This window comes from Ischnura elegans, chromosome 10 (genome assembly GCF_921293095.1).
Source record: "Ischnura elegans chromosome 10, ioIscEleg1.1, whole genome shotgun sequence".
Lineage (NCBI taxonomy): Eukaryota > Metazoa > Arthropoda > Insecta > Odonata > Coenagrionidae > Ischnura > Ischnura elegans.
The window spans coordinates 38,205,052-38,221,926 of NC_060255.1; the positions used below are offsets into that span (position 1 = coordinate 38,205,052).

The window sequence follows — 16,875 nt, forward strand, 5'->3', positions numbered from 1 at the left end:
ATTTTGACTGTGATTAGGCTGGCTTGGCTATGAAAGTCTGTAACTATTGATTTGATGTTGCAATTTTTAGAAAATATGGCGTAGAAACTAAGCTTTTAAAATTGTCAGTCAATGAAAGATAACCTAAAGAACTTTTTTATTTTGTAATTTTCATGAAAATGACATTTCATTAGTATCTGGGAGGAACCTCCTTAAATCTAAGAGAAAATTTTTGAAGTGGCCATTTAAATCTACATATTGGTCATCTTAAATCTAGCATTATGTTCCATATTGGATTACTTCACATTTTGTTGATGTACTCTGATTCTTACCTAATCTTAATGCTTGACATGAATTTCCCATGTTATGTGAGTGTGGAATTAATAAAGTGTATGACTTTTCAGGCTTATATGTTAGGCAGAACTGCATAATTATTCTAAATTGTGACTAAACTTGGCCGTAAACTTATCCTATCTATTGAGAAATAATAGCCTAAATATCGAGTTATCATATTTAGCCACCACTTTACATATTTGAAAATTTCAGGAATTAGAATTTTTTCAACTGTGGTGCTTCAAAACTTTTCGGTCCTCTGTTGAGAAAAATTTAATGTATCCTAATCTCATTGATTCAGGAATAGGACACTAAGACTTGGTAATTTTTTGTTGCACTCAGGACACCCATGGGAACAAAATATGGATTTGCCCTGCTTGTGGAGGCCAAGATGATGGAAGTCCAATGATTGGGTGTGATGACTGTGATGCTTGGTACCACTGGTAAGTTGTCTCCTCTCTTAAAATCTCCTTTGTGTTGCTGTTATTTAGCTTGAGGTTGTCAGCCAGCTTTGCTCCTGGTCCCATCTACCTTTGATCCCATTTGCTCCTAGAGACGGAGCCCTATGTTCGTAATTTCAAAAAATTCGTATTTTTGAATAACACCCTGTGTTTACCATAGGGTTTTCGCCCGGACTGCCGGGATTTTATTACGTAATATTTTAAATTTTGTAACATCCTTCTTTGCATAATTGAGAGTTTACTGTGCATTGGACAGGTTATTAAGGATGTGAAAGAGAAGAAATCAGTCAATATGAAAAGGCTAGCAGGTAAGATAGCTACGTCAAACCAATCTTCAGATTGTTGACTTATGATGACGATAATTTATTATATGTGATGAGGAGCATGTATAGCTTTTATCTTCCTTTGAATTTTAGTTTAAATTCACAAAATCCTGTCTATTTATCCAAAAATGTAGGCTGTAAACTATTGTTTTTTGAAAGTCCATAGCATGCAGTTTGAATGCTGGAAAGTATCTGGACTAATACACAAATTGAATATATTGTAACGATACACGCCCACTTACTGTGCATCGTCGAACTGAGATTACGATCTAAGTTCTTAAGTTTTCGTGGGTTCTGCGGCTCGCGGTCAAGATGGGAACTCAGAGCTTTGAATGCAATGGCGCAGCAAGGAGATGAATGACTTCGTACACAGCGTTTGAATATCATACATAATTTATTAAACGAAAAGAAAACGAACACTTTTATCCTTAAACTCTAATGAGGGATGAGATGACTACTGGGATAAATGCACAGAAATGGACAAAAATGACACTGAATATTTCAAGAATCGACATGACACGGGCACTCGTTATCTTGCTCAAGTTGCGACAAAAACCACTGCACTTCATTTTAAGACAGTCATAGGTAATGTTCGTTGCTTTACTTTAAAATATTACAGGCTCCACATTCTGTTTTATCAAAATGAGGCTGATGTCTATCCTAATGGAATGACGTGAATGGGAGAAACGTGATACAATCGAGATGGTCTTTAGACCGGGAAAGAGTGACGTGAGTTTATCTATGAGACCACTGGGTTATTAGGATGACACACGTGCACACTGGGGACTTCCTTCGAGGGCGCATGGGCTGGCTGGAGCGGGGGAGGATCAGGATTACTTCCCCGTCCCGGGAGAGGGTTTAGAGTACTTAAGTGTCAAACGGCGGGTCCGAATCCTGGTCGCCGAATCACGATGCGTCAACCGCGGGGAACCACATCCCGCGGATCCTCGGACGTTGTCGTGATGTCTTGACGAAGGCGAGGATACTTTTCTCATTCCTCGACTGCACTCCACGCTCTCCTCTCCGGCACGCCTTCCCCCTAGTCGCGTTCCCCGACCTCCAAGACGCCGTAGCCCACGTCTGCAGCGGCCTCATTCTTACTGCCCCCCTTGGCACGTTCACCGCGTCTCCTCTGGTCTCCGTCCTCTTTAGCGGAATCAACCACCGCTTTCTCCGGAATCGACCCCAGTTCACACAATACCGGGCCTTATATACCCAATTGAACAACAAAAGACATTCTAACATGATAGCAGACGACAAAAAGAAAAAAAAAAGGTCGCTCATCGCTTGCTACGGCCGTGCACCAACATGAATAGGGAAAAGGGCAGGACGCGGATGCAGAATGAGCCGTGACGAGGCTTTTCGTCACAATATTATTCATTTATTTAATATAAAAACTTACATTTTGTGTTGGAATGCTTCAGTTGAAGTGAATAGATTTTCAAGGGAATGATTTAGTGCTTTTGATTGATCCCATGATTATTATCTATTAGGATGTATATCTTGACTTCATATGCTTCAAAAATGCTGGTCTCACATTTTTCTTATATAAATGTCAAGTTGAAAATTTTCAGTTTTTTTTGCCGTATGCCATTCATTCATTTCTACTCCTGTGCACTTCATTTTGTAGTACAAAAAAGTTGATTACATAGGATCTTCAAAAATGAAATAATTGCCAGACAACCAGAAAAGGTTGAAATTTTAGAGTTCTATTGGAATTCTCAGCTTACATCAACTATATTATTATATGCTGCATCTGTACCATCAAATGTTACCTGTAGGGCAACTACTGAAACAGCCTAAAATGCATCTATACTTGGTGGAGCTGTCTTTGAGTAATCATGTCTTTAAGAGCATGATTAAGCAATGTGATTTTTTTATTTTTCTCATTAGGGTTTGCGTTGGGATGCAAGTTCCACCAGATGACAATGAAGACTGGTATTGTAGAGTTTGCATTGTCAAGAAAGAGGAATCTCTTGTTGATAAGAAAAAGAAAGCCCGCAAGAAGAAATAATAGCACCTGGTTTGTACATTTGTATAGTTTCAGTGGTTGTATTTTTGTATATTTAAATTATGTAATTAGTTGTGAATGAAATTTGTTTTCAAATCAGACAATTGTTTTATGCTTTGCTGTTAATTTTATTTGGTGTGAGCATGAGTTCTAGGAGTTAAATCTACAAGTGAATCAATTAAATCCTGTCAAAATTCTGTGGGACTTATTCATGTCAAACTGGTGAATGGACCAAATTTTGAATTGTATGCAATCAAAAATAACTAGGAAATTAATTTTGTGACTGATCAGCTGTTTCTGTTCACATTAACATATCCACTGATTATCTTTGCTGTGAAACGTTGGTTGTCTCATTATTTTACAGGAATGTCTGTATCACTCTAAAATTTTCTACTGTTCATCACATCACAATGCACACTCGGGCACACATATAGCCAATCGTGTTGGAAATGGGTACTCATGGAAAATTTCGAGTTTTATTTTAAGCCATGCTGGAGTATCAAATTTTATTAAATATGAGTCATTTCCTCATTCATTTTGTTCATGGGATGTGTGTGTTTCTGTGGTGATGCTATTCTAAATGGTTCCCATCATGCATGGTACATTTTTAGTCATTGTGAAGTCTTGTATGCTTTTCAAATGTCCAATGTGGATAATCCAATGAAAATACTGTCATTAGACATTTTCTGTAATGAGTTCAAATTGGTTATTTCATTTTCTTTGATAGTTTCCCCATTTCAGGGGTAACTTTGTCCTCACATCAATGATCATTAGCATTGCGATAACTGTTGGGAATGCTGATTTCCTGTATTTCCGTGACACTAAGACACTTGTTTTCAAATTTGGTTGGACTTTTATTCTCAGAATTTCCATTAATTAGAGAATTGTGTTTAAAAATATTAAATTTGAGAAAGCAATCCTTTTAAGATGAAAGTGAAAAGGAATATCTTGCCTTATTTTTACATTAGTTTGTACTAAAAAAAGTGTCAAAAATAGTGGGCGGCTTGTTCATCTAATGACGACTTTTCTAAATAACTTGCCTAGCTTGATAATAACTTTGTTTCAACCTATGTATTTTTCTTTGGTAGTTCTTTGGAAAAGTAATCCTGTCATCTAAAGCCTGCTCATGTAAGGAGGAATGATCCTCTATGGCCTGTTTGTTCAACCTTCTTTAATAGTACATGATTTGTACATATAGTGGTAACAGAAAAGAATGACTCAAGTGCGATATTAAATGAGAAGGAATTATTTATTTTTGAGAATGGGGCTTAAGTTGGAAAATTATCATCTCCAGTAAGATTGAAAGCAAGTTTTCAACTAGTCACCCTGGTTCTCCTAAAATTTTTAGCACATTCTACAATAATACCAGTGACGTTGATGCATCTATAAGGCAAATGTCACGTGGTAGGTTGTGTTACAACGTCACTAGACAGTGAAATTAAATTCTCCCTCAGAGTAATTTGAGAGTTTCAAACTTCTGAGTGGGTGGGATAGCCCATGAAGATTCCTGGCCTAACCAGTCTTTTGATTCTTATGAAGTCCAGGTCTGTTTCATTTATTTAAGCATGATAGTTAATGAGATCATTTCGGTTAATGGTATACCATACGAGTAAACGCATATTTTTCGGACTTTTTTCATGTGGTTCTAATGGCAATCAAATTGGAATATCAGTGTTAATCCTCCTGTTACTTTTGTAATGCTTATATTACTTCATCAACTGAAAGCAAGGCATGTATTTTTATGTGACAGTAGTCAGAATTGAGTGTGACTGGTCCCATCCTATATTTTACCAGATGTTTTTTTAAGGAACATTCCTTGTATTTTTATGAAGTGAATGAAAAAAAATGATGGAATGGGTTGATCTGCATCAGAGAACTTTTTATTCAGAAATTTTTTGAGCATTGTAGAATGATTGGTGACTAAGCAATCCAATAATGACTGTGTGCTCAACTGATTGATTACAGAACTGTGGAGACATTAAGTAATCAGACCAACATATTTCTCTTATAGATGTGAACTTCTACCAAGCTCCTTTATTATAGTTTATGTAAATGTTAAATAAAATTTTTAAAACATGAACAGTAAGCTTCTTTGTCTACCATGTTTTATGTATTCTCCATGGCTCTGGGAATGGGTTTTCCTCTGTATGTAGCCAGAAAAATGAATGGCAATTATATTATAAAAACTAATGGCAGCCTGGATGGAACTGATCTAGCTATCAATATTTATTTTGCTATGGTGCCCTTCAATTTTACCCCTGGTACTTATCTATGAAGAAGACCTCAAATTCCAGCAAATATTTGTCTCACGCAATTAATGCCTAACTTCTGCACCACCTGCTTTGGATTGGTTAAGCAGTGCAGAGTTACATGATACCTTTACCTGTTCAAGGATCAGCATAACTGTGGGGGGGATAGATCCTCCCCCCCAAAGCCTCTGAGAAGTAAAAAAATGTTTAAATATGTATTCTCTAGTTTTGACAGATAATAAGTACATATGCTTAAATTTAAAATTGCAGTGCCAAAATGATGTACAATACATATATTTCCAGGCATGCCATTTTTCAAAAATGTTCCCTATATCCCCATTGTCTGGGGGAGGGGAGTGTTGCCACCCCCCTAAAGTGTATTCCTAGTTACGCCACTGTGTTCAAGTACATACATTGCTAGGCAAACACTAGGAATTAGAATATGTTATAATTACTTAAACGCCCACTATGCAAGTTAGGGTATGAACAAGGTGATAGTGTTTGCTCATGTATTTGCATACGTGATTATGAACATGCCTTAAGATCTCAGCCATGGATATCACACATTCAGGGTAAGGGCAAGTTCCTACCACTGGGACATCATTCACCACTAGTTTGTTGAGTGAGGTAAGGCTTCACCTCAAATTTTATCCAGAACCCTTCTGACAATAGCTATACTACCTACTGGGCCACCTGCAGTGGTACTACTAAGAGATAACAAAAATTCAAGCCCTATTTAATATTTTAAAAATCCTCTCCACTACTTGAGGTTGCTTCATTTGACTTTTTTTATGATTAACGAAGATAATGTGTTACCCACAATTGATTAACAGAGTACTGTGTGTGTTTTAATTGTTATACAATCATTATCGTGTATCAACAAAAATTCAGTCAGATTGACAAGAGCATCTGAGCAAGTCCACAAAATGCAAAACTTTTATCATTTGACGTAACAAACTTGTTCCTGTCAGTGAACCTTGAAGTTAGCGGAAAATACTACGATAGATTCTGCCACTAATCCAGTAGTCATTCACACTTATGAGTATTTGCACGAAACAAAATTATTTTTAATTAAATAAATAATTTTACACTAAAGAAGGTAGACTTACTAAGGGATCACCTTTGTCTCTAATTATATCAGGAATTTTTATGGACCACCTTGAGAATAAACTATTTCCGTCTAAAGTTCCCCTTTTATCCAATGTATTTTACTGGTACAGGTACGTGGAGAACGTTTAGTGTTGTTGGACAGGCAGCCGCAGGCAAGCGTACAATTTTTTAACTTTCGTTTACTTTTTACACATATGTATATATTTTACAATGGAGACTGAATTGGGTGGTTTTAAAATATCTTGACTTAAATATATCTATTTCATAGAACATGCACAAATTTGCTATCTTCCGAAAACCCACTTTTACTGACCATTTTATACCATATACCTTGCCAACTGTGGTCCCACAAAACAGCAACTTTTCACCACACGATCAACAGATCATGTGGATTAGTGGACAACTGATAACTTCAGGCTTATCTTTGTGGAACCTCTCCGTATTGGAAATAAAGAAACAAAACCCATAAACCCGGGTCGTGCCCATATTAAAATAATAGTAAACCTTAGTTTTATTTATTTCCTATTAGTAGACAAATTGCCCAAACCAATCGGTAGGATGATCATTTAGTCAACTAACAATTAAATAAGAAAACAAAGATGCTGGCCATTAAACTAAGTTCCCTTTTAAAATCTTTCAACGATGAAAAGAAAGTGGGTAAGACTTACTTGGGTAAAATTTCACACCAACTAGACAATATCTTCCTAGAGATAAGTATAAGTTAGCTTCTATTCACATAGAACTTTCTTCAGCAATAGCAAGGACTCTCTCGACCCCAAGTGTCATATGGTGTGCATGAACTCAAAATTGACTTGTGTGAGGGGGTGTCAACCAAACTGGGAGGAATTTCTGTACAAGTGTGTCTGAACAGAAAAGGTGCTTTGAGAACCACGACCCAGAGCCTTATTTTGCAAAGCACCTGAAGGAAGAAAACCATATACAGTAGAACTTTGATTTTACGCAGTTGGAGGGACCGAAATATGGGCACTGTGTAAAATCAAAGTGTGTAAAATCAAGAGTTGGTATTGAGGAGGAGTATAGTTTTCAGGATAACACTAGCTCATTATTGCTCTGAAAATGAAGCCTAATAATCTTATTTACTCAAAAGCAACACCACAGATGACGTGTTACCTTAAGAGAAACAACTTTGCATTCCTGAACAGTGTTTCCCATGGTTGAACAAAATGGTTGAAATGCCAGCATTTCTGGCACTAAGATTACTTCTGTTACCCAGGAGAAATTTCGGAATGGTGATACTAAATGGTCGCAGAGAAGCTAATTTTCGAAAATATTCTCATTAGAAGCAGTTTTCAGGATATCCGTTTAACCACCAGCAGACAAACAAAGATTGGAGATTGAAGAAATGAGATACCTGAGGATAGTCATCCAAATTAACCCTATTAACAGGGTGCAAAATTTTGCTAATACATCACAAAGGCTTTACACCCTGTGGGCCTGGGTTCAAGTCCTGGCAGTAGCAGAGACTTATCAGAGATGGCCCTATCCCTACTTGAGTCTAATGTGGAGGGCACTTCCAGTGCACCACTCTGTCCATCAGATGGGAAGTTAAGTCCTGGTCCATTTTGAGCTTATCATTACAACCTGGCTAATGCCAACATAGGGTTCCTATCCCCCAGCCCTTACTTCGTGGCGCTAATGACCCCAGTTGTTGGTTACCTCCAAATAGCATACCATAGATAATACGGAGCACACAGGACCCGGGATATTCGGAAATTCAGATTTTTCCGGTGCTTAGATCACTTTTTTTAAGAGAGCTATTTAAATGACCGCGCAACTGCCGTCATGCCGCCAGTGATGAATAAAAAATGACAAATAGTCCTGAAAAATTTTCCTTCTTTATAATTTATATGCATTAAAAAAGCATTTCCCCATGAAATTTTAGCATTAGTAGATTGACTCTTCCGGGAATAGCTTCTCTGTCGGCATTCTTCCGCGAATTCAGCGCCGGGACCTTCGACTCACAAGCCGTGTGACTTAGCTTCACGTAATATTTTGCTTCCCCATATCTGATAACAACACCGGACACTTTTTGTATTTCGATTTAATGGTACTAAGCCATTCCTGAGTTTAAAGGGACTGCCTTATCACTCACGTCTTGAATAGGGTAGTTTCCTTCATCAAAGAAAACAAAAGGCATTGATGGCGATTCGTTACCCACCATTAGTGTATTCATAATACACAAATTATTTGGTTTTTGAAATACCGGTTTAAACGAATGGCAAGGGTCAAATTCTATCCTCATTTGAAAAAGGCCAGATTGGCGCCCATGCGATTCCACTCCACGTGACGTCACAGGGACCTAGTTTCTACACGAGAGGATAGGAGTTATGCATCGTCAGAGGCTACCAATGCATGCATGAGGCACAGAGCTCAGGGAAACATGTCTTAATAATCACCTATTAAAACTGGCTAAGGTCGGAAAGTTTTCTTCGCTTGATAAGGTATTAATAAACCTTTTTTTAAGCCATGCGCTACGAGACAGGAAGGTACTCAGCTACCCGTTAGCATCCTGCGTCCTATCAGCGGTCAGAGCCTCGATCAAGGTCACCTACCAGGCGGGAGGGGGAACCAGAAATGCGTCGCACGGACTTTTTCCCTTCATTCCTACTTACGCGTCGCGTTGTCGCGCGCTTGAAATTTTTCACTTTTCATTTGATCGCGAAAAATAGATATCGTCATTTAAAAATCTAAAAACGTGAAATATGTACTCCAGGAGTAATAATCTTTCGATTTAGGTAATAAAAAAATAATAGGAAACCACCCTATTTGACTTCAATGATTACATGACGATTGACGACGCGAGTTATTCTCCGAGGGCATTAACTCCCGTTCCGTTAAAACGCTTGCCACCTAGCGGAGTTAAGCTAATAGCTATTCAAGTTCCAACCATGTTTAACTTAAACCGTCTGACAATGAGATACAAGTTGAGTCAGTTCTGATAAGCGCGCAGCGCAAGCAATTTTCCCTCGCCTCCATTTGTCCCGCAGATGTGGGGCTAGCCTGGGAATGAGACAATGCAGGCTGCTTTTACCATCGTGTTGAATCACCATCGACTTACATCCATACTAGAAGTACGACCATCTTTTTTGGATCACCTTGGAAGCCAAAATTTTGGCACGGGAGTATTTTTAACGACTCATTTCGCCATTATATTTCGCTGGGGTGACGGAAAACATAGCGTTGGCAAAATTCTAGAAAGCCTTGCGTTGGGGATAGATATTCCGTATCTCATAATTCTGGATATAAACAGCGTCGATAAATAAGTCGAATAATAAACGCTCTTTAATTCCCTCTTTCTTTGTCCACCCTTCCCAAATAGCATATGAGCGGATGAGGCGTTCATAGAAGTGGAGTATTATGTATCTCTGAGAGTATTTAATCAAGTTTTTTTTTTGTCGTTGTTTCTTGTTCCACTTTCTTATTTATCCATTTGTTTAAAATCCAATGTAAAAGGTCTCATGTACTGTTTTTGGGTTTATTGCAAATAAATAAATAAATAAATAAATAAAGGTGATAATGTTAATATCTCCAGCGATCATGTCTTAATCAAAAGTAGTTACGCATGCACGGCGATTGCCGTGTGTTTTAGGTTTCGATATCCTTCTACGGCGAATTTGAACTAAGAGCGACATTTGCGTTCGTAATGGAGCCTGAGAGGGCTCACGGGGAAGCAATAATTAGATTCGCGATGTATTTAGTTTCACGCTCTACAGCGCGATGTCATTTCAACGGTTCCTGTATTCATTTTTGCAATTCCTTGAGACGAAATAATAACCTAACTGCATATTGCTCCAGTCGGATTTTCTAAACAAGCCGAAAGACAACTGCGTAAAATCAAGATTAGCGACCTCTTAGGGGCTGGGGTTATGCTGCGCAAAATCGAAAAACTGCGTAAAATCAAGAAAAGATGTAAAATCGAAGTTTCACCATTGCAATTCCCTATGCTTTCCGGCCGGACTTGAATGCCGCTGCGTAAAAACGAGACTTGATGTAAAATCGAAGTGCGTAAAATCGAAGTTTTACTGTATCCAATTTTGATGTGAAACCCATTTTGTTCCAAGAAAAGAGACAAAAACTAGATGCAGCCGAATGCAGTTTTGCTTTGCAATTTCACTTACAAAATAAAAATGAGTATTTGTCACTCCCCTATTTTCGACGCAATCCCTTTCTGATGTAACCCCACTTCCTTACCTATTAGCTAGTGACATGATGCAAGTCCGGAGTTTTTTTTGGTTGTTTGTATGATGCAATATCTCAACTTTGTTTGTGCCTCCTAAATAACCCCCCTCTTTCAACTACCCCTTTCTTCCCAACCACATCCTTCCCTCTGATCCTGAATCCTCCCCCACTATTTTTGAAGATCTTCATTTATCATTAGTTATGATGTCCCTCAGCATCTCTCCTAAAGAAGTAGACTTAGAAGTCCTCTACCACAATTAATACTTGGAATGGGTATACTTAAGACTATCTTACAAGCTCACCATGGCATTGCCTTTTCCTAAACAGTACGATTCAATAAAGCCAAGCTCAGTAGTCATTCTACACTTCAGAGTACATGGGGATTGCAGCACAGAATACTTCTAATTAGAAGAATACACTTTCTGTAAAGGCCGTTTTACACGAGGCACGGAATTGTACAGGTTAGAGCTGCATTAATTTCTAAAATGGCATGGAATTGCGCGAATGCATGAACGAAATTAGAACAGTGGCTATTTTGCCGTCTCGCATCCACGCATTCTCGCATGTGTTCTAGCAATTCACCGCTCTGCACGACGCAATTTTGATTGCGCCTTCGCACGTACGTCAGATTGCGCAATTCCGTGTAAAACAGCCTTAAAACCATGAAACTGCAGGTGCATAATTGAAACCACTTCAGCCTACTTTAAATACCCTGAACATTTCAAGGTAAAAGTTTTAATGAGTAATATGAAACAAAAAACCTGCTGAGTGGGAGAGAAGACTTGCCCTCTTTAGGTGTTGGCTGCTACAAGGAAAGCATTGAAATGTATACTGTCAAAAATTTAATGAAAGTGGTTGGCACACAAATCTGTATTGTGACGTGCTCTTGAGCTATTTCTAGCACATAACACAGAGTGCCAAAAGTTAAAAATAGCTCCAATTTGGATCAAAATTAACAAATATGATAAATTCCTATTGCTTCCAGCTGAAAATATTTAACATTCACACAAAGAGATTTAATCACAGCAATGGAATGGGTTCAAGCGGTTGTAGGAGAGACCTCACATGGAATTTCAACAGCAGTCGAGTACAAATATTTTCAATGTATGTAGAGAACCGTTGGACCACTTAACTTATAACTACAGATTACAAAACGATAGTGATCCATTCATGGCTAAAGCTGTAGCTCTTGTATCACAAAACAAAAGGTACACGCCAAAAAATCTCACTTGCATGATAGTTTTATATTTTCACGAACTTAAAGATGCCAGCGTAAGGGGCAGGAGCCCAAGGGATGAAAAAGAATAAGATACATTCATTGGCATAACAATTCAACTGCTTGTGTTTGTATGGTATGCGAATAGGGGCTCTGCATGATATAGCTTCAGTGGTGTCCATTCTAAATTCTCTTTGCTCAGCTCCCCAGATAGGCAGGAGATTACGATATTGGACTTTAAAATAATACAGGAAAGAAATTACTGAAATTTACCTTATGCAATAAGGCATTTAATCAGAGGAAGTTAAAATATCAATTGGAACCAATTTATTCACCTGTTGTGTCAGTAAAATTTCTCAATATATCTCACTTCAGAAACTTCACGTTTATTCTTCATTAAAACACAAAACTTAAGACTAAACCATAGAGTACACACAAACAGTGCAACTACATAGAAATTAAATGAATCACTTGTTAATCCTTAAATGCAGAGATTGAAGTACGTAGTAGGAAATTCAGTTTCAAACTTTAAATGAATTGGTAATATTTATTGTCAATATGATTTTACAAAACAATATACATAAAAAATAGCAAGAAATAATTGGGGGACATTTTTACAAACCAAATGTTCTTAAAAAAAAAGTCCATCTTTGTCATGAGGATGAAACCACCAATGGACCAACAGCAGAACACATTATCAAGAGCTCTAAAAATCCTGAAATGCATGAAAGATGAAATGAAAATGGGGGACGAAAATATGAAGAACATGCATAATTTGCACTATTCATCAGCAGTGGGTAGGTGGTAAAAACTTGTCAGCATGTGGATCAGCGCAAAGTTATCATCATTTGGCAGTAACCAGATACTCGACCACTGTTTGAAACACCCACCTATTACTCCCGAGTGGTAAGATTACAGAATGCAAAAGCTGCATTTCTCTCTTATCCTAAGAGATTTGACCCAAAAGGCATCTACAATAAAAAAAAAAAAAAAACCGATTGAGCTAATGCTACAAAACAAAAGTAAAAACACATGATACTAAATCATTCAGTAGTGGGTATGTGGTGAATAGATGGTCATCAACTACATCAGCTAGATAAAATCATCATAAAATTGTTTGTAAAAAAGGAAAATTCAATTAAAAACTCACATTAATCAACATATTTCGTTAGCCCATTTCTCTCTGCACGACCACAATGAATCACTTGTCACAGTAAAAATCATGGAAATGGTGAACAGATAAACTGCTATCAACATCAAATACAGGCTGCGATCAATAATGTAATCAGTTTGATTTAAAAAATGCCAAAATCTGAAAGAACAAACCAACATATTATGAGTCATCTATAAGTAGACAAAAAATTAATTTAGATAAAGCATCAATAGTGGGTAGGTGGTAAATAGCTTGTCATCATGGAATTCAGCATATGTATATCATAAATGTGGAAATTACAAGAAAATTTCATGAAATTACTCACATAAGAATGATCCAAGAGCTTCATGGCTCAGCAACTGGAACAAGTGCACTCATATGTTGTAATTTAAAACCCTCTCATGGAGCTTTATAAAACTGAGCCAATTTCAAGCAAAATGTGAAACATCCATTCCAAGAAACTTTCTGATAGGAATCTGAAATTGAAGCAGATACATATCAGACAATGATATTATAACAACAATAATACAAGAAACTAAACCAAATCAGTAGTGGGTATGTGGTGAATAGATGGTCATCAAATAATTCAGCCAAATTGAATCATCACAAATTTATTTCAGCATAAGTAATAGAGCAATACGAAAATACTAACATGTATTATGGTATTTGTTCTTCAGGGCCCTGATTACCAGGTCCAGATTCTAGAAGGATATCAATGTTGACATTGCAAATTCCCCACAATGCCACGAATTTAAAACATCAAATACTGATTAAACATTAACAAGTCATTTCCTGAAGATTACCAACAGTAACCTGCAATTAAAGCATAATCAATTGAGCAATGATATTACAACAAAATGCAGTACACATTACACTAAAAAACTTCTCAGTAGTGGGTATGTGGTGAATAGATGGTCATCAAATAATTCAGCCAAATTGAATCATCACAAAATTTGATGAACAAAAAGAGTGAACAATATGGAATATTTACCTCTGTAGCGAATATTTTTGTCGCCATAAATCTTCTTCACTTGTATTTGTTCTTCAGGGCCCTGATTACCAGGTCCACATTCTGGAGGGACATCGATGTTGACATTGTATATCCCCCATCATGCCACGAATTAAAAATATCAAATACTGATTTAACATTAACAAGTCATTTCCTGAAGATTACCAACAGTTACCTGCAATTAAAGCATAATCAATTGAGCAATGATATTACAACAAAATGCAGTACACATTACACTAAAAAACTTCTCAGTAGTGGGTATGTGGTGAATAGATGGTCATCAAATAATTCAGCCAAATTGAATCATCACAAAATTTGATGAACAAAAAGAGTGAACAATATGGAATATTTACCTCTGTAGCCAAAATTTTCGTCGCCATAAATCTTGTTCACTTGTATTTCTTGTTCAGGGCTCTGATTACCAGGTCCAGATTCTAGATGGACATCGATATTGACATTGCAAATCCCCCATCAAGCCACGAATTAAAAACATCAAATGCTGATTAAACATTAACAAGTAATTTCCTGAAGATTACCAACAGTTACCTGCAATTAAAGATTAATCAATTGAGCAATGATATTACAACAAAATGCAGTACATATTACACTAAAAAACTTCTCAGTAGTGGGTATGTGGTGAATAGATGGTCATCAAATAATTCAGCCAAATAGAATCATCACAAAATTTGATGAACAAAGAGAGTGAACAATATGGAATTATTACCTCTGTAGCCAAAATTTTCATCGCCATAAATCTTGTCCACTGGCTATTGCAGATATTGAAATAATTCTCAATGGCATTTAAGCCTTCTCATAGTATTCGGGAATGGAATGATGCCAAATCCTAGTTAATGAAGGAATTATCCAACAGTGGAAGTGATCCACTAAGCACCTACAATTTAAAAAAAAGTTTAGCTAATGCAACAAAAAGAAAAATGAAAATACAATATATTATGTTGTTCAGTAGTGGGTATGTGGTGAATAAATAGTCATCAAACATATCAGCTAGATTATATCATCACGAAATATCTTGAAAACAGGAAAAATCAATTTAAAAAACTCACATTAATCAACACACTGTTTGGCCACCGAGTGGGTATGAATCACCATCTACAGTGACTGATTAATGATACACAATTGCATGAAATCCTTCCCCGTAACAATCAACTAATAAACACATGTCAAATCCAAGCTATTCATGGACATAGCATCTCTAGAATTTTAGTATCAGGCACCTGCAAGAAAAAAATATTCAGGTAACCAGCGATGTAATAGAAAAAAATGAAGGCACAAAATAGTAAATTGCTCAGTAGTGGGTAAGTGGTGAAAGAATAGTCATCATGTACATCAGCCTAACAGGATCATCATTGTTTAACGAACAACTGGCTGCAGAGAAGTATGGAAATACTTACATTTGGAGATGCCTTCATTTTCAATGGCCTTGAAAACCACACCCAAAAAAGGTACTGATGTGCTTTTAAACCCGCAACAAAGATTATAAAATTCAACTCTGGACTAAAAATGAAAAATCCATTCCTAGAAGTTTTCCAAAATCCATCTGTAATAAAAGCAGATTCACTTTAACTAATGAAAAAAACAAGATGAAAATACAAAATGCCAAACTATTCAGTAGTGGGTAAGTGGTGATGGATAGTCGTCATAAGGATCAGCCTACTAGAGTCATCATTACGTTGAACAACAGAAATCGAAATATGGCATAAAATTTCTCACCTGAAAGGCATGCTGGTGATTACGGCTGGTAATAATTCCACATTCAGCCATAATAAAAACTTGGATAAGCAACAGACGTTTTGCAAGTTTAACCCCCACATTGTTATTTTAATGACCCAATGCCACCAAAATAATTTGCCAGTGAAAAGAATTGGCAGATACTCGACAGCCACAACACCAAAAGAACCTATAAAAAAATTTAAAATTGTAATATTCACAGCAGTTGAGCAGAAGAAGATAAATAAGAGAAAACATTCTTGAGTGAGTGCACGGCAAGAGAATTGTGATGAGAACAAGTGTATATTATGGTTTAAAATGAGCACAGAAGACTAGTATAAAATGTAACTTACCAAGAAGGGACTTAGTTCTAAGATATCTGATTTCACTTTAAAAAGCAATGCTGGAAAATGTTTCTCAGTTCCAGCAAGAGGGCATAATAAGCTAGAGCACAATTACTGGTCACACCTATAAAAGATAAGCTTATTATAGTAACAAAAAAAACAGGAATCATCTGGGAATGACTGATAATTAAGTCTCAGTTATAATTCATCTTCATAAGCACTCAGAGATCTTGGTGATAAAAATAGTCATCACTAGAAAATAGAAAATCAGTAGCTCTAATAATGTTTCACACTTACATCAAAGGTGATGCATTCAGTTGGGTCTTTGGTCCCCTTGCAGAAAATGACAGCAATACCAAAATGTATTACCTAAGGACAAACAAGGTGCCTCAGGACAAATTGAGGATGGACCTGAAAAGATAAGTTTGTTACTGCTGAACTACTCCAAATATCCACACAATGCACTTAACGTGAACTCAGATTTAGAAAATCTTCAAAAACATTCAGAGATCTTGGTGATAAAAATAGTCATCACTAAAAAGTAAGTCATCAGATGCATCACATCCATACCTGTAACCATCCTGCAAACCACAGTGATGATCAATAACTGGGCACATCAATCATTAACAGACCACATCCTGGGTCATAACAAATATTCAACATGGACTTCTTTCATTGACGAATTGAAATAATTCAATTAATACTGAAATACCGAATTGCAGAGACTGGAGAATTCCATACAGTCAGATCCTGAAAATC

The 16,875-nt window shown here is 36.8% G+C and overlaps 1 protein-coding gene across 3 annotated transcripts in view; it reads left to right on the forward strand.

Moving 5' to 3' along the window:
- The window catches only part of LOC124167289 (transcription initiation factor TFIID subunit 3-like), a 56,974-nt gene extending 51,787 nt beyond the window's left edge, over positions 1-5,187 (forward strand). For all 3 annotated transcript variants that reach the window (XM_046545212.1, XM_046545213.1, XM_046545214.1), the window contains 2 exons: positions 655-755; positions 2,990-5,187. In XM_046545212.1, coding sequence (XP_046401168.1) covers positions 655-755; positions 2,990-3,110 — 222 coding nt within the window. In that variant the 3' untranslated portion in view covers positions 3,111-5,187. The remainder of the gene's footprint in view (positions 1-654; positions 756-2,989) is intronic.
- Positions 5,188-16,875: the final 11,688 nt, after the last annotated feature.